The sequence below is a fragment of the Gadus macrocephalus genome, chromosome 14 (genome assembly GCF_031168955.1).
Source record: "Gadus macrocephalus chromosome 14, ASM3116895v1".
NCBI lineage: Eukaryota > Metazoa > Chordata > Actinopteri > Gadiformes > Gadidae > Gadus > Gadus macrocephalus.
Window position 1 is genome coordinate 18,181,083 of NC_082395.1, and position 19,476 is coordinate 18,200,558.

The 19,476-nt window shown below is 42.3% G+C and overlaps 1 protein-coding gene across 3 annotated transcripts; it reads right to left on the reverse strand.

Annotated features, from left to right (window-relative positions):
- Positions 1-365: 365 nt before the first annotated feature.
- abcc12 (ATP-binding cassette, sub-family C (CFTR/MRP), member 12) lies at positions 366-18,883 on the reverse strand. 3 transcript variants are annotated; one of them, XM_060071334.1, is made up of 31 exons: positions 18,727-18,883; positions 18,014-18,130; positions 17,742-17,824; positions 17,259-17,405; positions 16,769-16,913; positions 16,068-16,295; positions 15,763-15,936; positions 15,311-15,458; positions 12,628-12,776; positions 11,886-11,993; positions 11,411-11,659; positions 11,258-11,329; positions 10,962-11,086; positions 10,545-10,617; positions 9,939-10,142; positions 9,238-9,372; positions 8,844-8,919; positions 8,265-8,315; positions 7,863-7,958; positions 7,651-7,754; positions 7,149-7,331; positions 6,794-7,020; positions 6,256-6,393; positions 4,941-5,130; positions 4,639-4,728; positions 3,918-4,107; positions 3,392-3,551; positions 2,639-2,717; positions 2,175-2,288; positions 1,790-1,954; positions 366-833 (listed from the first exon to the last, which is right to left on the reverse strand). In XM_060071334.1, exons 1-31 carry the CDS (start codon positions 18,736-18,738, stop codon positions 741-743), a joined length of 4,125 nt encoding a protein of 1,374 aa, XP_059927317.1. In that variant the 5' UTR covers positions 18,739-18,883; the 3' UTR covers positions 366-740. The 3 variants fall into 3 exon arrangements, with proteins under 3 accessions (XP_059927317.1, XP_059927316.1, XP_059927318.1); XM_060071333.1 differs by having other exon boundaries at positions 17,742-17,827; XM_060071335.1 differs by lacking the exons at positions 6,256-6,393; positions 6,794-7,020; positions 7,149-7,331; ... (18 more) ...; positions 18,014-18,130; positions 18,727-18,883 and having other exon boundaries at positions 4,639-4,724; positions 4,941-5,060.
- Between the last annotated feature and the right edge of the window lie 593 nt (positions 18,884-19,476).

Genomic DNA, 19,476 nt, shown 5'->3' on the forward strand with positions numbered 1-19,476 from the left:
CCGGTTTAACCTCTGATGCAATCCCATGGAAATCTTCCAAATAAACCATCTGAATGGAGAAACAGCACCACCATGAGACCATTTTCCATAACACGCAAATTCGGAGGCAGTCACAGAGACGCAATATCACATTTTGCCCAGGCGTCCTTAAGAACAGGTCTGAAAGACTTCCAGAATATTAACTCTTCTGCTATGAATTCTTACTAGGGATTTTAGTCGCTTCGACCACTGTGTCTGAACTTAATGAGAATGGACAAGGAGGGAACCATGAAGGATGTGATATTCAGCCAAAATTTACCTCCTCACTGGTCTTTTATTAGATCAACTGGGATATTTACAATAAAACTCCCTTTATCACAAACACATTTCTGCTGAAAGATGCAATCTCTTCTTTATTGTTATCTTAAAATCAACATCAACATATCAACGTGCTATAGTGGCTTGAATCAATACAACTATACATTACCCACAGGGGAAAACTACGAAGTACAAAGTACAAAATGTATAATTCAGAAAGATCACAGGATGTATTTGTGTTGATTGTGGATGTAATGCCTTTATGATGGTTGTGTCTGTATGGTGGCTGTGTGTCTGTATGATGGTTGTGTGTCTGTATGATGGCTGTGTGTTTCGGGTGTTGACTGTGTCTTTATGATGGTTGTGTGTCTGTATGATGGCTGTGTGTTTCGGGTGTTGACTGTCTTTATGATCGTTATGTGTCTGTACGGTGGTTGTGTGTTTCAGGCGTTGATTGTGTTTGCAGCTGCCAGGAGGGAGCTGAACAGAGAGTCTGGCTTCTGTCTCAACACATCAGGACTGTCAAACTCCACCACCTGGAAGACACACAGAGGATTGAAATGGGACTTTTGTTTGGATATGTGTGGGATTATAGGTGTACTCATATATCACCTGTCCTTGGTCCGTAACCAGGTCAGCTTCCATCACAGCGTTTATAAGTCTATGTACATCATGTATAGTAGTGTGCGTGCGTGTGCGCGCGCGTGCGTGCGTGCGTGCGTGTGTGTGTGTGTGTGTGTGTGTGTGTGTGTGTCTGTGTGTGTGTGTGTGTGTCTGTGTGTGTGTGTGTGTGTGTATCACTGTCCCTGGTCCATGACTAGAATGCGGTGCGCTTGCATTAGGGTGTTTATATTGTGGGCATGTAGGGTTACCCTACATGCCCACTGCACCGTCAGTCAACGGACGTGGGAAGGCGTGGCTGACTGATGGGGGAGTAGTCTTTGCAGAGGCATCAGTCAGCCAATCAAATCGCTTCGCCGGGTTCTTCCCGCTTCTTCCTGCTTGTTGCGAGGCAAGATTACCCGATTTCCCGCTTTCCAGTACCGTCAGAGCCCGAGTCGCGTCACAGTGCTTAAATTTGCATACGTGATCTGATTGGATGACGGATCCGTCGTTGCCGAAAAAGTTTAACATTTTTCAACTTCTTGACGGAGCCGAAGGCTCCAACGGAACGGACGGATCCACAATGCATTGCGCGTCCGTCCCCATTCAAAGTCAATGGGGATCAGTCAACGGACGGAGGTAGTGGGCACTGGGCCTTATAGTGGCTCCGGGCCTTCCTCCTCCCAGCCGCCAGGTGTCCCCCATCCCGCTGATTGGGGGGAAGGTCCAGGTGCTCTCCGTCGCCGGGCTGGTGGGTGGGGGTGGTATACCCCGTCCTTCACGGTCCCTCGGGCCCGTTCAGGCCGAGGCTTCAGGGGCGGGATGCCACAATGTGTATCATGTATAGTAGTAGTGTGTGTGTATGTATCTAGCCCAGTATAGCTCTCACCTGTCCCTGCTCCATGACCAGGATGCGGTCGGCCTGCAGCACGGTGTTGATGCGGTGAGCGATGGTGAGGGTGGTGCATCCCTCGAACGCCTCCCTGATGGTGGTTTGGATCAGGGCGTCGGTCTCGGCATCGATGGATGCTGTGGCTTCGTCCAGGAGGATGATCTGAGGCAGGACATGGAGGAAGTGTGATTGGAGGAGGCCTCTGGATATAGAGGGGTGTTCTAAAGTGTCAACAGAAGAACACCTTGATATATAGGGGTTCTACCGTACGTCCAGAACAAAGATGTATGTCGGCTTTAAACAGACATGCAGAGAACAGAACAGAAAGGGACAGTCAGGCCGAGAGATAGACAGGGTTTGATGGATGGACAGTGAGACACACCTTGGTGTTTCGCAGCAGGGCTCGGGCCATACACATGAGCTGCCTCTGTCCAACGGAGAAGTTTTCTCCGTTCCGCACCACTTCTGCCTGCAGCTTTTCAGGTAGCCCGGAGACCTGGACATGATCACAAATAGAGCTTGGGATCACATTCGGGCCACACACATGACAAAAAGGACGAACGTCTGGACATGTAAATGGCCTGCATTTATATAGCGCTTTTTTGTAACCAGTGGCCAACTGGCCACCCAAAGTGCTTCACAATAGTGCCTGACATTCACCCATTCATGCACACACCGTTGGCGGATTCAACCATGCAAGACGACAACCAGGAGGAGGGGGCGGGGATCAAACTAGCAACCTTGCGGTTACCAGCCAACCCGATCTACCTCCTGAGCTACTGCCGCCCCTGTGCACACTGGTCATACTTGAAGACCGTGTTTCCGTGTCTGCAGGAGGTAACATACCAAGTCCTTCAGGTAGGTCTTCTCCAGCACTAACCAGAGCTCTTGCTCACTGTGTTTGTCGAAAGGGTCCAGGTTGTACCTGAAAGGGGACATTTGTAAAAAGCCTTAGTGTTTCTTTATAGGCTATCGCAGTCAACCATGTCTAGAAAAAGATGATGATTTTTGACCGTTACGCTTACCCACAACACTCAACAGGCTATAAAATAAAACAACCTGTTGCAGGGCTGATCTGACCTGATGGTTACAGTGGGTAAGTCCGCTATCAATCACTCAGGCAGTATGTTAAAAGTACCTAAGTAATTGGTTCTTAGAGTGCTTTGAAAAAAAGAGTACACTTTCACCACAGTAACATATGGTCGGCAAAATAAAGAATATGTTGCCGTCATTCTTGCAAGCGAGTGGCTTGAATAAAAACAAAAACAAAAACATTCGGAGTGTGCAAATTATTCTGAGGTCTACTCTCTGTGCGTAGCCCCGCCTACTCCAACAAACCAAGAAAGCTGGCTCCTTGACGAAGGAAGAATATACTCCCCGTGGTTTTACACAGGCAAGGCAAGTGAAATTGCAGGGTGTTCCAAGCCACGACCGTACCGGCGTGGCGGTGTGAAAATGCCTCTACAGACACACAGTCCATCCGTACTGGTGGGTGCCCGTTGATAACGCACCTTTCCAAATCAAACATATGCTTGGAGGTTCCCCGACTCATACACCTTTTGCGAATCGGTGTGGGGGGATGTCAGGCTCAGGGATTACCTGACGGAACCGAGAAACAGGACGGGGTCCTGGGGGATGATGGACAGCCTACTGCGCAGGTCATGCAGGCCTATGTGTCTGATGTCCACCCCATCGATCAGGATGCTGCCAAATGCCGGCTCTACTAGCCTGAACAGGGCCACACCCAAGGAGGACTTTCCTGCAAACAAAGATATTGTGTATATCTTACCAGCAATGTACTCACTTACTGTTATTTCTCAATGTTACATGCACTATTAAAGGACCACAATGGCATATGCCAGTGTGGTGTGACACGCCCAGTAAATTTTGCTTTGGTAGATAAAGCAGATGATTCACCGACAGTCCCGAAGTCCCGCTGTTGGTCAAAAGAACACCCCTTGTAATGTAATGAAGAGTCTTTCCCTTCAGGAGTTCAAGGGAAAGGCTTTGTGTCTTGGTGTTTACACTCATGTTAAATATTCTTGATAGCAGGTCATTGAACACACAAATGCTAAGAACAGAAGGGAAGGAGCTATAGCATAAAACAAACATATCTGTAGTTTACCTGACCCGGTCCGTCCAACAATGCCAATTTTCTCCCCAGCCTTGATGTGGATTTGGAGTCCTTTGAGAACAATAGGTGTATTCTCCCTGTACCTCATCGTGTAGTTCTGGAAGTTTATGGATCCGCTTTGTGGCCAGCCTTCTGGGATCTGAGCCTCCTTCACATTCCGGGGACCCTCGGACCCACAGGTCTATACAAAACAAACCAACTGGACTTCAACCCCATATGACATATGCAGAGACCTCCAGTTCACAGACATATCCAATCCAACCAGCTTAAGGGAAGAATGGGAAAACTACCCAGATCCAGACGTTCAAAATGGACCCAAGAAGACCAGATACTGTTTCTACAAGATGGAAGGTGTTTCTACTAGAAGGAAGATGTTTCTACAATAAGGAAGTTGGTGTTTCTACAAGAAGGAAGTTGGTGTTTCGACAAGAAGGAGGGTGTTTCTACAAGAAGGAGGGTGTTTCTACAAGAAGGAAGGTGGTCTTTCTACAAGAAGGAGGGTGTTTCTACAAGAAGGAAGGTGGTGTTTCAATTAAATCATCAGATCAGTTATCAGAAATATTATCATGTCTCTATTATCATTGGAGAGACTGTTGAATGACCAAGAAAGATTCCGTGTACTAATCATATGTTGGTAGCCAATGATGTCATGGTGTCTGAATGAGGTTGGGTGTTGCTTGGTGATGATTCAGGCCATCGTGTCTTGATGTACCTTTATGTACTCTTGGATTCTCTCTACTGAGCTGAACCTGGCGTCCAACTCTCTGGCCAAGTCCATCACTGTTAGAAAACCGGTTACTAACTTAACACACACACAAACACACACACACACACACACACACACACACACACACACACACACACACACACACACACACACACACACACACACACACACACACACACACACACACACACACACACACACACACACACACACACAAAACTTTATTTAACGAACAGACACTTTAAAGATAACCAAAACATTCATTGTCAGCTTGAAGGTGTCTTTACCTGTAGAACGCAGGTGAGTGCCAGGCCTTTCATGGAACCACTCACGTCATCTTTGGGAGTGAGGATCACAAACAATCCTACACACAGATTCAGCAAAGAACTCATAAATGATGTCCAGAGATATACCCAGCTCATCCCTGATTGAAACATGTACATGTGGCTGGAGTTGAAGTCACACAGCAAACCGTACCTGAAACACAACAATAATACAGGGTCACACCTGTATCTGAAAAACAATGCGAAGTCAGGGTCACACCTGTACTGCAACACAACAAGAAGTTTGTGTTACACCTCTACCTGCAAAAAAAAACAGAGGTCAGGATCCAACCTGAAAATAGTGCTTTTTTAAGCATTTATTTGCCTCAAAAGCCTAATCATTTGAATTGCTGAAGAATACTAAGAGATGACAGAAAATTCTCTGCTGATCCTGAGCAAAATTATCATCTGCATCATCTCTGTGAAGCAGTGTGAAGGGACCTGGCTTTCCTCTTCAGCGTCAGCAGACCGTACCGTCGCTAGCAGTTGGACCGTCCTCGGGCTTCCATGCTGCCTGTGGTCTTATTTCTTTCTCCTCCTGCTCACTTGTTTTCTGTGATCCAGATTGCCAACCAGCTCAGAACCCTGCCTGCCTCGATCGCCTTGTTGCCTTGTTGCCCCAGCCTGGTTCTACAGTCTGATTCCCCTTCTCCACCTCCGGTTAAGCCTTTGGTTCAACCTCCCCATGAGGAGTCTCGACCTGTCCATCCCCCCTACCCTGAGCTCTGGCTTCTTGAACCCCTGTTCGCAATAAAACCTACCCCTAACCCCTAACCATTAACCCTTAACCCTAACCCTAACCCTCTTTTGAACCCTACCAAAGTGTTTGCATCCTGCGTTTGGGTCCACCTGTGGCCTCAGCCTAACCACAGAATTATATGCCCATGCTACACATCATTAGCCTGGCTCCGCCCACCGACGTACTTCCGCTGAATTTTCATTTCTCTTCAGTACTACGTTTCGGTTTGCGGTATATTCGCGGGTTATCTCCAGCCAAATTTTTCCGGTCCAATCAGCGAACAGAGGGAGTGGCTGAGAACAATAACGTTATGGCAGATCCAGAGGTGCACTGGGCAGATCCCATAGTTTTAAACTCCAACAGATGGAGAGTGACCAGATTCTCTGTGCAAATTAAATGAAGTACGAGAGTCTGGCAGGACCAGGCTAACATATCATATTCATCCGTTCAAAAAAACCAATTTCCAGGTAGAATTTGACATTCCTAAATGTTTGGAATAGGCTGGATAAGAGCCTTTATAGAGCACACCTGGTATCTTACTGGTGTATGTAGCTGTCTGTCTTGCCATAGACGTGGATGGTGCTGAGGCCCTCGATGGTGGAGCTAGTATGGGAGATCCAGGGAGAGCGACTTGTGCTCTCTGACCTCTTCAACTGACGGATTGCTCTCTGGCTTAATCTGCAGAGGATACATTTGACATGCTTAACATTCGCTTGCTTAGCATTCACTCTACATGCTTAGAATTTACTTTACATTCTTAGCATTCAATTGACATACTAAGCATTTAATTGACATGCTTAGCATTCACTTAACACTCTTAGCATTCATTTTAAGCTTAACATTCACCGTACATGCTCATTCACTTGAAACACCTAGTATTTGAATGCTCAGCGATGACTTAACATGTTTAGCATTTACTTTATATGTTTAGCATTGAGATTACATGCTTAGCATTTCTGTAAACTATAGGTCAATTATTGCCCCTTAGGTGTCCATTACTGTCACAAATAGTTAATTAATTTAGTCTATTGACATCAACATTTGAGTTGGAGCTCAAGGTGGATTGGTGACAACTTACGAGTGGAAGGTGAGAGTGATAGCGAAGAAGATGATCAGAGGATAAACCATTTTATAAAATGCATAGATAATGAGGAAGATGGAGCCCACAATTGATAGAAATGTGTTGACGAAATAGTTCATTCCCATGGGAATCCAGAAATCGACTTCTTCCATATCCTTGGAGAATCGATTCAGCATCCGACCAATAGGGGTGGTATCAAAAAAACTCATTGGACTGGCAATTACCTGGAAGTGATGCACAAACAAGGCCTCATTGCACTACAGACCAGCTATCATGACTTATAATATAATTAATAATTAATCAATATGTTATTTTCTATCGGCTACTGGCCACTTCTAGGAGGTCTGCTTACCTTTTCTAACATCCTCATGTGAAATACTGAGGAAGCACGGAGGCTGACCTTGGCGAAGAAATATGTTTTAATAATAGAAACTATCACTACAACCAATGTTATTATTCCATAAACCTTCTGGTAGAAGGCGATGTCTGGGTTCAGCGTGACGTTAGCCTGGTCTTCAACAGTCACATTTGCAGTCTGGGTCAAAAAACACAAAGCTCAGTGCGTTACCGAGCATGCACAAGAACAATCCACCCATGGTGTCACCACACTGGCATATGCCATTGTGGTCCTTTGAGAACAAGGAACCCATTCAGAACCGCATGGTCTTACCCTCACTATGCTGCACCTATGCTGGCAGCTGCCCATTACTGCTGCAATCCTCTCCTCTGAGACATATAGGTATCTACACAAGGACGATTCCTTCTCTTGGAGCTTACCAGTACAACCCCTCTTCTGGTGGAGTCTGTGACAACCCTTTACCCCCTCTATGTGTCAGTGGATGTGTGTTGCTCACCCCAGATCCCTGCTCCATCCAGTAGGCGAGGAACACATTGCTGAATGCGGCTCCTCCAATTAGCCCAACGTAAAGAAGGAGGACGGCAACAGCAAGGAAATAACCTGAAGGGCAGAGCAACAAAATACACATGTTTCGGTCCCTTTAGACATGTGTGTGTTTTGCACCCTCCAGAAACACTGAGATGTGTGCGCGTGTGTGGGTATTGGTACCTCCTAGCGCCTGGCAGTACGCATGAAAGGTTCTCCAGGAAATAGAGTCTTGGCTGGAGAATTCCTTCATTATCAACTGCCCGTCACCCTCCTGGACTTCAAAGGGAAAATACTGTGGTCATTCAAAACGGTTTGATGCTTCTCATTTAACTATGCATAAGTGGAAAATATTTAAAGTCAGAGTATTTCCTATAAAGGATTGCACAATTGGCGAGAACGGCCGGTTACATTTTCTGAACGTGCAATGACTGCTGGGTACATAAAGATAAACCAATAGTGAGAACACTGGTCGTAGTTGGAGTTTTTATCGTCGATCGACTTAACAACAATGGAGTTATGTAACTTATTCCCAAATCAGCTGATACTATAGGTATAAAGGTATCGGTATTGTTAAACACTTACTTTTTTTGTCAGACATGCTGACGTCATCCATTTCATCAGATATGTCAAAGGCTAAAAAGGAGACAGACGACAGCATGTTAAACGTGTAAGAGTCTACTGAACCGTAGCAGTGATAATCTGTTATTTTCTCAGACCCATTCTACCTTTCAGAACAGCTGCTGCCATTGGACCTTCTACATTAACAGATATTAACACCACTGCATGAAGGTTAACTGAAGAGCCGTTGGACCTTCTACATTAACAGATATTAACACCACTGCATGAAGGTTAACTGAAGAGCCGTTGGACCTTCTACATTAACAGATATTAACACCACTGCATGAAGGTTAACTGAAGAGCCGTTGGACCTTCTACATTAACAGATATTAACACCACTGCATGAAGGTTAACTGAAGAGCCGTTGGACCTTCTACATTAACAGATATTAACACCACTGCATGAAGGTTAACTGAAGAGCCGTTGGACCTTCTAGAATAGATTAACAGAAATTAACGCCAAATCATGGAGGTTCACTGAGGAGCCTTTTTTAAGACGCAACCACATTGGTCATTCATTTCCTAAACAAGTTATTTGCCTCACCTTGGTTCACAACGCCATTGGTTTGGTGGGGTTCAACAAATGGCGGATCCACGGCGTTCTGCTGTTGTAACAGAACCTGGGAACAAGGTTCGATCCATTGGGAAAGTGCACCCTTAAGGAACCTTCACAAAGTGGGTGACGAGGAGAGCAGTAGCACCCTCCTCACCAAGCTCCCATCCCCACTTCAAATCAAAACAAAGATGTAGGTTACGTTACACTAAGCTATGCTCTTCAATGAAGTATCATCAACGAGACTATTTTGAGCTGCCAACAATACAAGTGGATATCAGAGGTGGTAATGGTTGCTACACACACATAACGATAACGATACAACATTTTGAACATTATAACACATCAAACATGATGATCGAACTGACGAATGCCGCCCTCTTACTGTGGACTGTTCCAGCTGGTAGCTGCTGATGAGCTGGGCGTAACGTCCTCTCCCATTCATCAGCTCTTCATGTCTTCCTGCCTCCAGTATCTCTCCTTCGTCCAGGAGCAGGACATTATCACAGAACTGCATGTACTGGTAAGCAAATTTGAGGTCAATTTTGTCATTTTTAAATGCAACGTAGTTTAGCACAACAAACACCTGGATCAAAATCCAGGTTTTCCAGGATGGTTGGAACCCTTTGAACTCATGCTTTCATTAAATGTGTTTCTAGCTAGCCTGCATAGGAAACAAATGTGTGCCTTGTATCTGTGACCATGTTCGTACTAATACCACTGAAGGAGAAAACCCTGATGCAGTGGTCAATCTCACACTCTTGTTCCCCCTCACTCTAGTCTAGAACTACCTCCCAAGATGTCATCGACTTGGGATAACCACAACCTGGGTTGTAATGTTGACTCACGTAAGCTCACTAAAGAGTTAACCATAAGGTAGGTTGTTTGTGGTGTAAATGACCACAAACAACCTACCTTATGGTCAGCTCTTTAGTGAGATTACGTGAGTAAGCTGGGTAACAAACCGGGTGAAACAAAGAACGCTATTACTTAGTCCCAAAACAACATTCGATAAGCAGTAGACACTGTCCTGAGGCTTGAGGAGGCCACTCCAGTCCTATCAAAGACCGTATCAACGGGTCGTACCTGGAGCTGGTGAGTCACAAGGATGACGGACTTTCCAACAAGTTCTCTCTTGATGCATTCCTCAAAGATGTGTTTCCCCACGTGGGCGTCCACCGCAGACAAAGGGTCATCCAGGAGGAGGATGTCTCGGTCAGAGTACACCGCTCTGGCCAGGCTGATCCTCTGTTTTTGCCCCCCAGAGAGGTTGATACCTCGCTCTCCAATCTGCCAAGAACCCATGATATCATGTACAGTTTAAATCACCATGGCCAGTTACTTCATGAACAGTAGCCTTCTAGTTCAATAGATGTTTGGAAGAACACTTGTCGACATAGATAGACACTGTCAGCCAGCCAACCCAATGTTTGCTGTAGAACAGGACCTACAAATTATGTCACAACGTAAGTTCACTATATTGGACCCAAGGTCCTATCAGATTGGCTATCAAATAAAATGATAAAATAGTATTGTAATATATTATGTTCGCTGTCTAGTTATAAACTTTGTCGTTGCCAACATGCAATAAAGTCCTCAGATACGCCTCACCTACAATTTGAGACCAATTAAAATACCTGTTACAATTACTTAGAAATTAGATTTAAGAATATAGAAAGCATTCATTCCTACCTCAGTCTGGTCTCCAACTGGGAGTATCTTCATGTCTGGTATGAGGCTACAGCAATGGAGAATTCTGTTGTAGCTGTGAGAAAAGAACCAAACCAGGAATTCATAAGTGAGGCTATATTGTCCTTGTTCTTGTAAATGCAGTTCATGAAGTATAACCAGAGAGAGTTTCAGATCCTGGGAAAATGTACTGAATGTCTGGCCTTCAGTAGACATATCATATCAGACATATCATACACAAGCACTTTGAGTCTGCCTTGTGTATGAAAAGTGCTATATAAATAAAGTTGGCTTGCCTTGCCTTGCCTTGCCACATTCAGATATGTGACGTTTTATAAAAATGCTGGTAATCTAGTCAGTAATAATGCAATTCATCTAAATCCATCCTTCTGGGTTTTTTTTCATTAAAAACGTTTTTACCGGTCCTGGTCAAAAGCTTCCCCCATCAGTATGTTCTGCTGAACCGTTCCGTGGAATATCCATGCTTGCTGGGGCACATAAGCAAAGCTCCCCCGGGCTGTGACGGAGCCCTGTTGAAGATGCATCTGCAATAGAAATCCAACAAATCCTTATTATAAACCAGCCTCCACTAAGTCCCTTCATGTACCCTCATGTGGGGCGCATTGTTCCATGGTTAGGAAAGTGTCCCTACGATTACTTTCGGTAAGCCGGTAACATCCTGTTTAGAAATGTATGGTAGCAACACATTAAATCACCTGTTCTAAGAGGCTGGATATCAGCGATGACTTCCCGCTGCCCATATTCCCACACACTCCCAGCAGGTGGCCCTTCAGAAGAAACACCAGAGGGAGATTTAAGCCTTGAACCCCCAGCCATGCCCATTTAGTATGCCTGACTCTAAAAGTCACCTTAGGTAATGTGAAGGAGATGTTTCTCAAGGCAGGCGGGACTTCTTCCTTTTCATCCTTGTCGTCCAACCGGTTGACCAGCAACCCGTTGTCTGTGTTGGCACAGGCTTGTGTACTGGCTGGTTTGTTAGAGGCTTGTTCACTGGCTGGTTTGGGCCAGTACAGAGTAGCATTTTCTGCCACTATGGCAGGGCCAGTATCCGTCTTCTGAATCAAGTATTTCTCAGGGTTCTTCAAAGTTAAAATTGACTAGCAAAATAAAGGTTTGAATTTGAGACAATTAAGAAAAAACATATGGCTGGCCACATCCCTATAGTCTTAGAAGATATTAAAACAAAGTATACTATTGTATTTGAGTACTGGAAAGGACAGCAATTTAAGAACAGTCGTTTTAATTAGATGAATCAAAGTTAATGGACTGGATACCCGAGTCTGTCAGAATGCTTAATATTAGGCTAAATTAAAGGATTCTTACCTTGATTCGGTGCAGAGCCACTAATGCCTGTCCCAGGATCAAGATACCAAGAGGAAGCCATTGCGTCAGGGAAGCCATGGTGCTAAAGAGGGCAGTGATGGTCAAAGCCTGGAAGAAATGACATTAAGAATTGTATTTTAGAACATTTGACACCATACCTAATCAACTGGCAATTGTATGAAGGTTTATAATTGTATCCAGTCAGCAGAAGATGAAAAAAACATGATAGCACATCATTAATATATATATATATATATATATATATATATATATATATATATATATATATATATATATATATATATATATATATATATAATAATAATAATAATAATAATAATAATAATACATTTAATTTAGAGGCGCCTTTCAAGACACCCAAGGTCACCTATATATATATATATATATATATATATATATATATATATATATATGTATGTATAAATATATATATATATATATATATATACAAACATACATACAAATATACTAAAGAGCGGATGAGAGTAAGATTTAGATACAAATTGTTATTCAGAGGGGCAGGCATGCACTCACACAGTGTTACAAGCTACAGTGCTCCAGTGCCACGGCATTTATAAGAATCTCTTTCATAATAGCTATGCCTAAAGCTAGCTTTAAATTAACAATGAACTATAACATAGTTCATTCAAAGCTAGCTTTAAATGAACTATGTTTCTAAAAATATGATAATTAAAAAAAATTATCATAGTTGCAAACTTACCTGAGCAAAATTCAAGGGAAGGCCGATCGCGGTGTGAGTGATCATGAGAACAGTGCCAGTGATGATAGAGTTGAGGATGATGACGTTAGCGTTCAAGCCGATGGTGAAGCATGACACTTCCAGCTTCTTCCTCTCCTCAATCCTTATATCTGTCAGATAAGTATAACACAACATTTGTATTCACATATGTATACATACATATATATAAACATAGACCTGTTGGTTGGGGTGACTCCCTAATTGGAAGTCATTCATTACAATTTCAACCCTATACTTGACAAAGAGACATAACTTGTACATCACTCCCCAGCCTAAACTCTCAGTGTGTATTACTTTTGTCTGCTGGTGTCTCCCCAGCCTAAACTCTGTGTTTACCATGTTCTCAGTGCCATTAATAAATGTGGAAAATGGTGGAAACTAGTTCAGGCACTGTACTGCAAAACAACTCAAACTTGTATCGAATTGGACAGTGTAATCTGTACTTCTGTTATTTTATGTATTTACTGCATCCCTAGTGTGTGACTAGTTTGAATGTGTCTCAACGTTAAAGGTCCCATCACATGCTATTTTATGTATTCTTTAATATAGGTATTAGTGGGCCACTAACACAGTATTCAAAGACGTTCCCGAAATTCAGCCGTGGTGCAGAGTTACAGCCACTCCGAGCCAGTCGCACATTGAGCTTCCCCCAAATGCGCTGTTTTGGCGTCTGTAGCTATAATGCAAATGAGGAGGAGCGAGGCGGGTCAAGGAGGAGGGTGGGGGTGTGGCCCTCAGCAGCTTGCAGCCACGGTACCATGCACTCTGTTTACAGTGGATGTATCGCAATGGCGAGGCGCACACAGCCTTTAGCCGTGTTCTGTAAATATTCTAGAACACACGGGAGTCCTGGAGCTCTATATCTAAATATTATCATATAGCCTACATTGATATCTATATCATCTAATATATATTATCACGGCCAAAAGCTGTGTGAGCCGATATTATGAATCTCAAATGACCGCGTTGGGTTCTCCGACGTTCCTGGTTCTTCCACGTCCACATCAATGTGAAGTAGACTGAACCGCGACAAGGAGGAGAAAGGGATCGTTGCCGGGCAGCGCTTAGGCACCTCCGCCTCCGGCGGTGGTCCCTCAGCGGGTCTCAAGCGGGAGACATTTGCCGCCAACAATCCCTTTCTCATCCATGTCGTGGTTCATGTTCTTGAGGGAGTCAAAGCCAAAGTTCCTTCCCCCCAATTCATTCTCAACCTTGGCTGAGATAACCCCCACTACGAGTCTCGTTGTAGAAATACCAGAGACGAGAGTCCGACGTGTTATGCGCCATAACACCAAAAGCAGAACGGTTATCCAAATAACAAGGAAGTGTACAACACTTGCGTTACAGTCCTGGAGCTCTATATCTAAATAATATCATATAATACATAGATATCTATATCATATGATACATATTTTCACGGCCAAAAGCTGTGTGCGCCTCCAGACGATATTATGAATCACAAACGACTTTGTCGGGTTCTGCGACGTCTCTGGTTCTTCCACTTTCACATCAATCTGAAGTAGACTGAACCGCGCGCTGCCTGCTGCCGGCTGCCTGCTGCCGGGCGATGGTGCCTCGCGGCAACCGGCGGGCATTGTCGCAGTTCAATGTACTTCAACGAGACAAAGCCATAGTTCCTTTCCCCCAATTCCTTCTCAACCATGGCTCAGATAACCTCCACTACAGTCTCGTTGTGGAATTACAAGAGACGTCAAAGAACCGACAAGAAACACTTGCGTTACGGTTACAGTGTGTGTATTCACACCTACACATGTGGCGCTCACACGGTCGTGTCTCATTGGCGGGCCAACGCCTCTGGGCGGGCCAGGCAGAGTAAGGGGAGGAGCTTAGATGCTTTATGACGACATAAATAAAGACATTCCAAATCAGCGCGATTGAGCCTCCGTTTTTTCAAAGGCAAACAGAACAGCTAGTGCTCGTTTTACACCAAACGCAAGTTTTAGCCCCTGGGGGACCATAGGCAGGCTAGGGGAACTCATATTTATGTTAGAAAACCACAAAAAGTGAGATTTTCATTCTTTAATACATTTAGATAATCTCTTAGGTAAACTATTCCCTGCTAGTTTAATACCTTAACCCAGGGGTTCGCACAGTTTTGACAGCTGAGGGCCAATTCAGGAACCCAAAATTTGACTGAGGGCCGCCAAAGGAAAAAAAAACTGTCGGGAAACGCCATCAGCATCCCAGTGGTGAAAAAAAACATTGCACCATGGACCTCTGGGAGTGAGGTCAAGTGAGGTCTAAATCACGAAACTGAGGTTCATCCTTTCAAAGTAATGGGATTTAATGGAAAGCTAGAGTTGACTTTTCTCTTTGTATTTATTTATTTTTGTTAAAAAAAAAATAATGTTATAACTTACATCTGTATGTCATTGCGGGCCACCAGGAATGTTTCTGAGGGCCGCACTTTGAGAACCAATGCCTTAAAGAGTATGTTCGCTACCACATAGATGTATTTAGGTACATGTGGCATGTGGACTCAATTATTACTATAGTATTCTGTTTTGTACAAAACTTCCGGTCTTACGTTTCCATAACGTGGCGTTTCTGCACAATATGTTCAACAATGTGAACAACTGGAACAGTGGGTAGTGTGGTCAAGGATAGAAGAAGCCGCTCTTACCTTTGATCTTCTTCTCGAAGGATTCCTCCCAGGCATACATCTTGATGAGTTTGATGGCGCTCAGCACTTCGCTGGTTGTATTGACCCGGGCGTCTGTCCATCCAACTGATTTCTCTTTGCTCCATTGTATTACAAAGAGTAAGATGAACTGTAAAAAGGTTTATTGTAGGAACAGTTACAGTATGATCTTTATCTTTATATATATATATATATATATATATATATATATATATATTAACCCCTAGTGGTTGTGAAGTTGGGCCATTTCAAGGTAGGGGCCAATCAAGATGAGAATCTATCTAAAAACATAATTTTTTTCACAAGTTAAATTTTGCATTAAAATGAAAACACCTCAGAAAATAACCCATCTGTTGTGGTCATCTCAGTGAGAAGCGTAAACACAGGCATGCGATATACAGCGAACCAAATGTTGCAAATGTTAGAACGCTCACCTGGAATCCAATGAGGAGGAGGAAGACCAGTTGTCCTATGAGAGCAGTAGCACCCAGTAAGCAACAGGAGTAGATAGTGGCGATCAAAATAACAATCGGAGTAGCACAAAATATACTGATGGCAGTATATAGTTCCGGCAGCACTACGGAATCAGCAGTAATCACATTGATCATCTGAAAGACAGGAAAAAATGATCCATGAAGAGATTTCAAATCAATATGTTGTTTTGGCTGATTAGCATCAAGTACAAATGTTTGGTTGAACGTGTGAACAATTTAGTGGTTATGTAGTGGACGATTCCTACCTCTCCCAGGGAGACCATTTCTCCCCTCAAAGCGATGATTTTCTTGTAGACAAACAAGCTGAAAGCACCTTTCAGCCTGATGCCTGATCGAAGATTAAACATCTTCATTGTGACGAACAAGAAGCTGAACAAAAGTTGCATTACAAAGAAGGCAAAAGCCAGACGCACTCCATGGCTGCGAGTCGAGGTCTCTGGCGAATACTGCAACAAATCGTAGACCACAATACTCTGCATGGAAAGATATGAACATTTTAAACACTACTTCTCCGTGATTGTAGGTTTTTTTCTTCTGTTATTTATTTTCTGTTATTTGTAACTCAACCTAATCAAACTAAAAAGGAAGGGTTCTCTGTAGGTATGTCTGTTCTTCTATTTTCTCTACAACCGTATAGCAGTGCCCACTGCCCACTCCAAACTTGGCTGTTTGGAGTGGGCTGATTGCTTGACCTCAATTGCTGCTTGCAGCTTTGTCAGTATTTTTCATTATTTTATAAAAACAATAAATTAACAAAACTACTGGCTTCTATGATCTACAACACACAGAAATATATATATATATATATAAAATGTATAAAATAATATAGCCAATAATGTAATATAACATAATATAATCGATCTAAGTAATAATTATATTATTGTATAATAATTATTATAATTATATTTCAATTGAATGATCAAGATGACAATTATAGACATCTTACCGATCCAAAGGTAATCACACAGGCAATAGTGATGGTAACAGTGGCAAGCACAAAGGAAGCAAACTGGAAGCGAAGAGCCACTCGTAACATAGAGACATTCTCCAGCCCTACTTTATCTATTTCTTCTTCTAAGAACTTCCTGAGCCTTTGAGGCAGGAGACAAACACAGAAACAAAAATAAGCAGACAGAAATTATTAAAATGTAACGATTTTCAAGAGAAAGACATTCCTCTATTCTATTCTATTCTATTCTATTCTAATTACTAGATTTCAGTAGAATAAAGTTGGATCTTTTGGGTCCATTTACTGGAAATGTATAGTTTTCCTATAGATCAACCTAACCGATTTTATTAAAAACATTTAATTCATACATATACATGACATTTTCATGTCGTCAAGGGGCCTAGTCATCATGTGCATATTTAGCGCTAATTCAGGCTTCCTACGACACATTGGACTGAAAAACTGAAGAAGAAAAAAAGGCTCTTACAAGATCTCATTCCTGCTGGCTCCATTTCCTTGTGACAAGGTGTAGTTGCTGGTATCCAACTTTTTACGTAACAGACCCCATATGATGGTGCCCATCCAATTGCATGTTATAAAGGACAGGTAGCCTGGATCCTTCACTACGACGTTCCTGAACACATCAAACGATTTCAGTGTATCTTAAACACTAATTTAGATGGCCTCCTTCACTATTGTAAGTAAGTTACAGTCATTACTGCCGGTACAGCTAAGTTATCTTTCATGGGACCTTTATTCTTTATCAAAACATTGGAATATAACTGTCTTCCAATATCCACATGATAGGTAATCAATGTAGTACTTTAGTACTTTACTACTACTTTCTACTACTGTTTCTCATTTAAGGGAGGTGAATCCTTGAATTTTTGACATTAGAACTGTGCAAATACATAGCAAAACCATCAAAGTTACAGATTCACATGCAGGTTCTGATGTGTGAGTTACTGACTTCGAGACAAGGAACAGAGGTTTTGGAGTATGAACACTTTGATCTTCTGGACCTGTGAAGATGGTCTCTTGGTCTTCTGTGTCCTTCTTAGAGAGACAGAAATACACCAACATGTAGACTTAGACAGGCTCAGTGGTCATCTTTTATATGAAAAACACTGTTCTGACAAATGTACTTATTGTAAGTCGCTTTGGATAAAAGCGTCTGCTAAATGCCCTGAATGTAAATGTGACACAAAGAAGATCATATTGGTTTTCAAGGCCGATACTTACAGGAACAAGTTCCACTGCATCCTTGTTTTTTTTAGTGGTACATGACATTTTGCTGGTTTGCTCTGTCTGTTCAAATGAAGACTCCAGACTCCAGTGACTTTTATCAATACACGTAGCCTAACACAAAATAATCATAAAAATGCTCAAAACATTGATCATAAACATCCCTAACCTGTTATTTTAGTTTGTCATATGACATTCACCTATTGTTGAAGGGCCGATTAGTCTTGTTTAAAAAATGGTACAATAGTATCATCTTGCAGTTTCTAGAAAATATGCCACCTGAGGTCAAACCAAAATCCCAGTTTGACCATATTTATAGACACTCTATAAACAATATTTACAGCTTATCTATGGAAAACGCAACAGCAAATAGGATTATAAGGACGTGTATGGGAATTAAGCCCTAGTAATACTGTTGAACGACATATCCCACAACTTGAAAAACCTGGGTAGCACCCTGGATATAAATAAATAAATAAATAAATAAATACATTAATAGATTAAATAGTGTAAGATTAATATTTAAATGTCTCTGTTGATCAATAATTGGTTGGGTAGGACCTGAGTCACTATTTCGTAACCTATATCTCAGCTAAATATATATATATATATATATATATATATATATATATATATATATTATATATATATATATATATATATAATATATATATATATACACACAAGTGAAATAGTGTATTACCACGTACCTTGCAGAGCATCTTCAACGTGTCCCCTGAGAGCTCTTGGACAATATGATATAACTAACAGCCTTAGCAATGTTTGACTTCATGTTTAGCTGGAGGCTTCGTACCAACAGATAAACTCATTCTCTCTCTACATACAAACCTACCGGAATAAAGGCAAACACTCAACCCTTGTGTATATATGAACCTGTGTCTCAGCCTCAATAAAAACTGAATTGAATACCATGTCATTTTTATTCACTAAAGAATAGTGAAAGTAAGGACTTCATTGGACAAGTGTCTAAGAGTTGCATCAATTAAGCAGTTAATTATGTAGCCGTCTTGTTACTCCTTGACCAATTCTAGAATAAGCAATAAGTTATTATTATTATTATGATTGGGAAAAACACCAATATGCCAACAGCCTAGAATGTGCTTGACATCGTGATATTTCACCAACATATAGCCTACTGGACACGCTGAGTGTGCCACTACAAAATCCATATCAGTCATTACTGGGAAATATGGATCAATGGATAAAACAACAACAACTTTTTTACTTGAATTCATTGTTTATTGACTTAGTGGCCATTTGCATAATAGTATGACAGTTGATTGTTTATTTTTTTTTAACTTTAGGCAACCATTATCGATGTATTGCAAAGAAAATAGTCCCATATTTACCCTTTTACTTTAAAGCAAACAGAGTTTGTTGGAGCAGAAGACATCTTAAAGGCACCCAATGCAACTTTATGTAAACATTCAATGAAAAAT

Excerpts from the sequence above, each read along its gene's own strand:
- abcc12 (XM_060071333.1), bottom strand. Across the intron at positions 15,937-16,067 it reads AAATGGTCTCCCTGGGAGAG|ATGATCAATGTGATTACTGC; the intron begins GTAGGAATCGTC and ends CCTGTCTTTCAG. Across the intron at positions 8,920-9,237 it reads ACCAGCTGGAACAGTCCACA|GTTCTGTTACAACAGCAGAA; the intron begins GTAAGAGGGCGG and ends CCTTGTTCCCAG.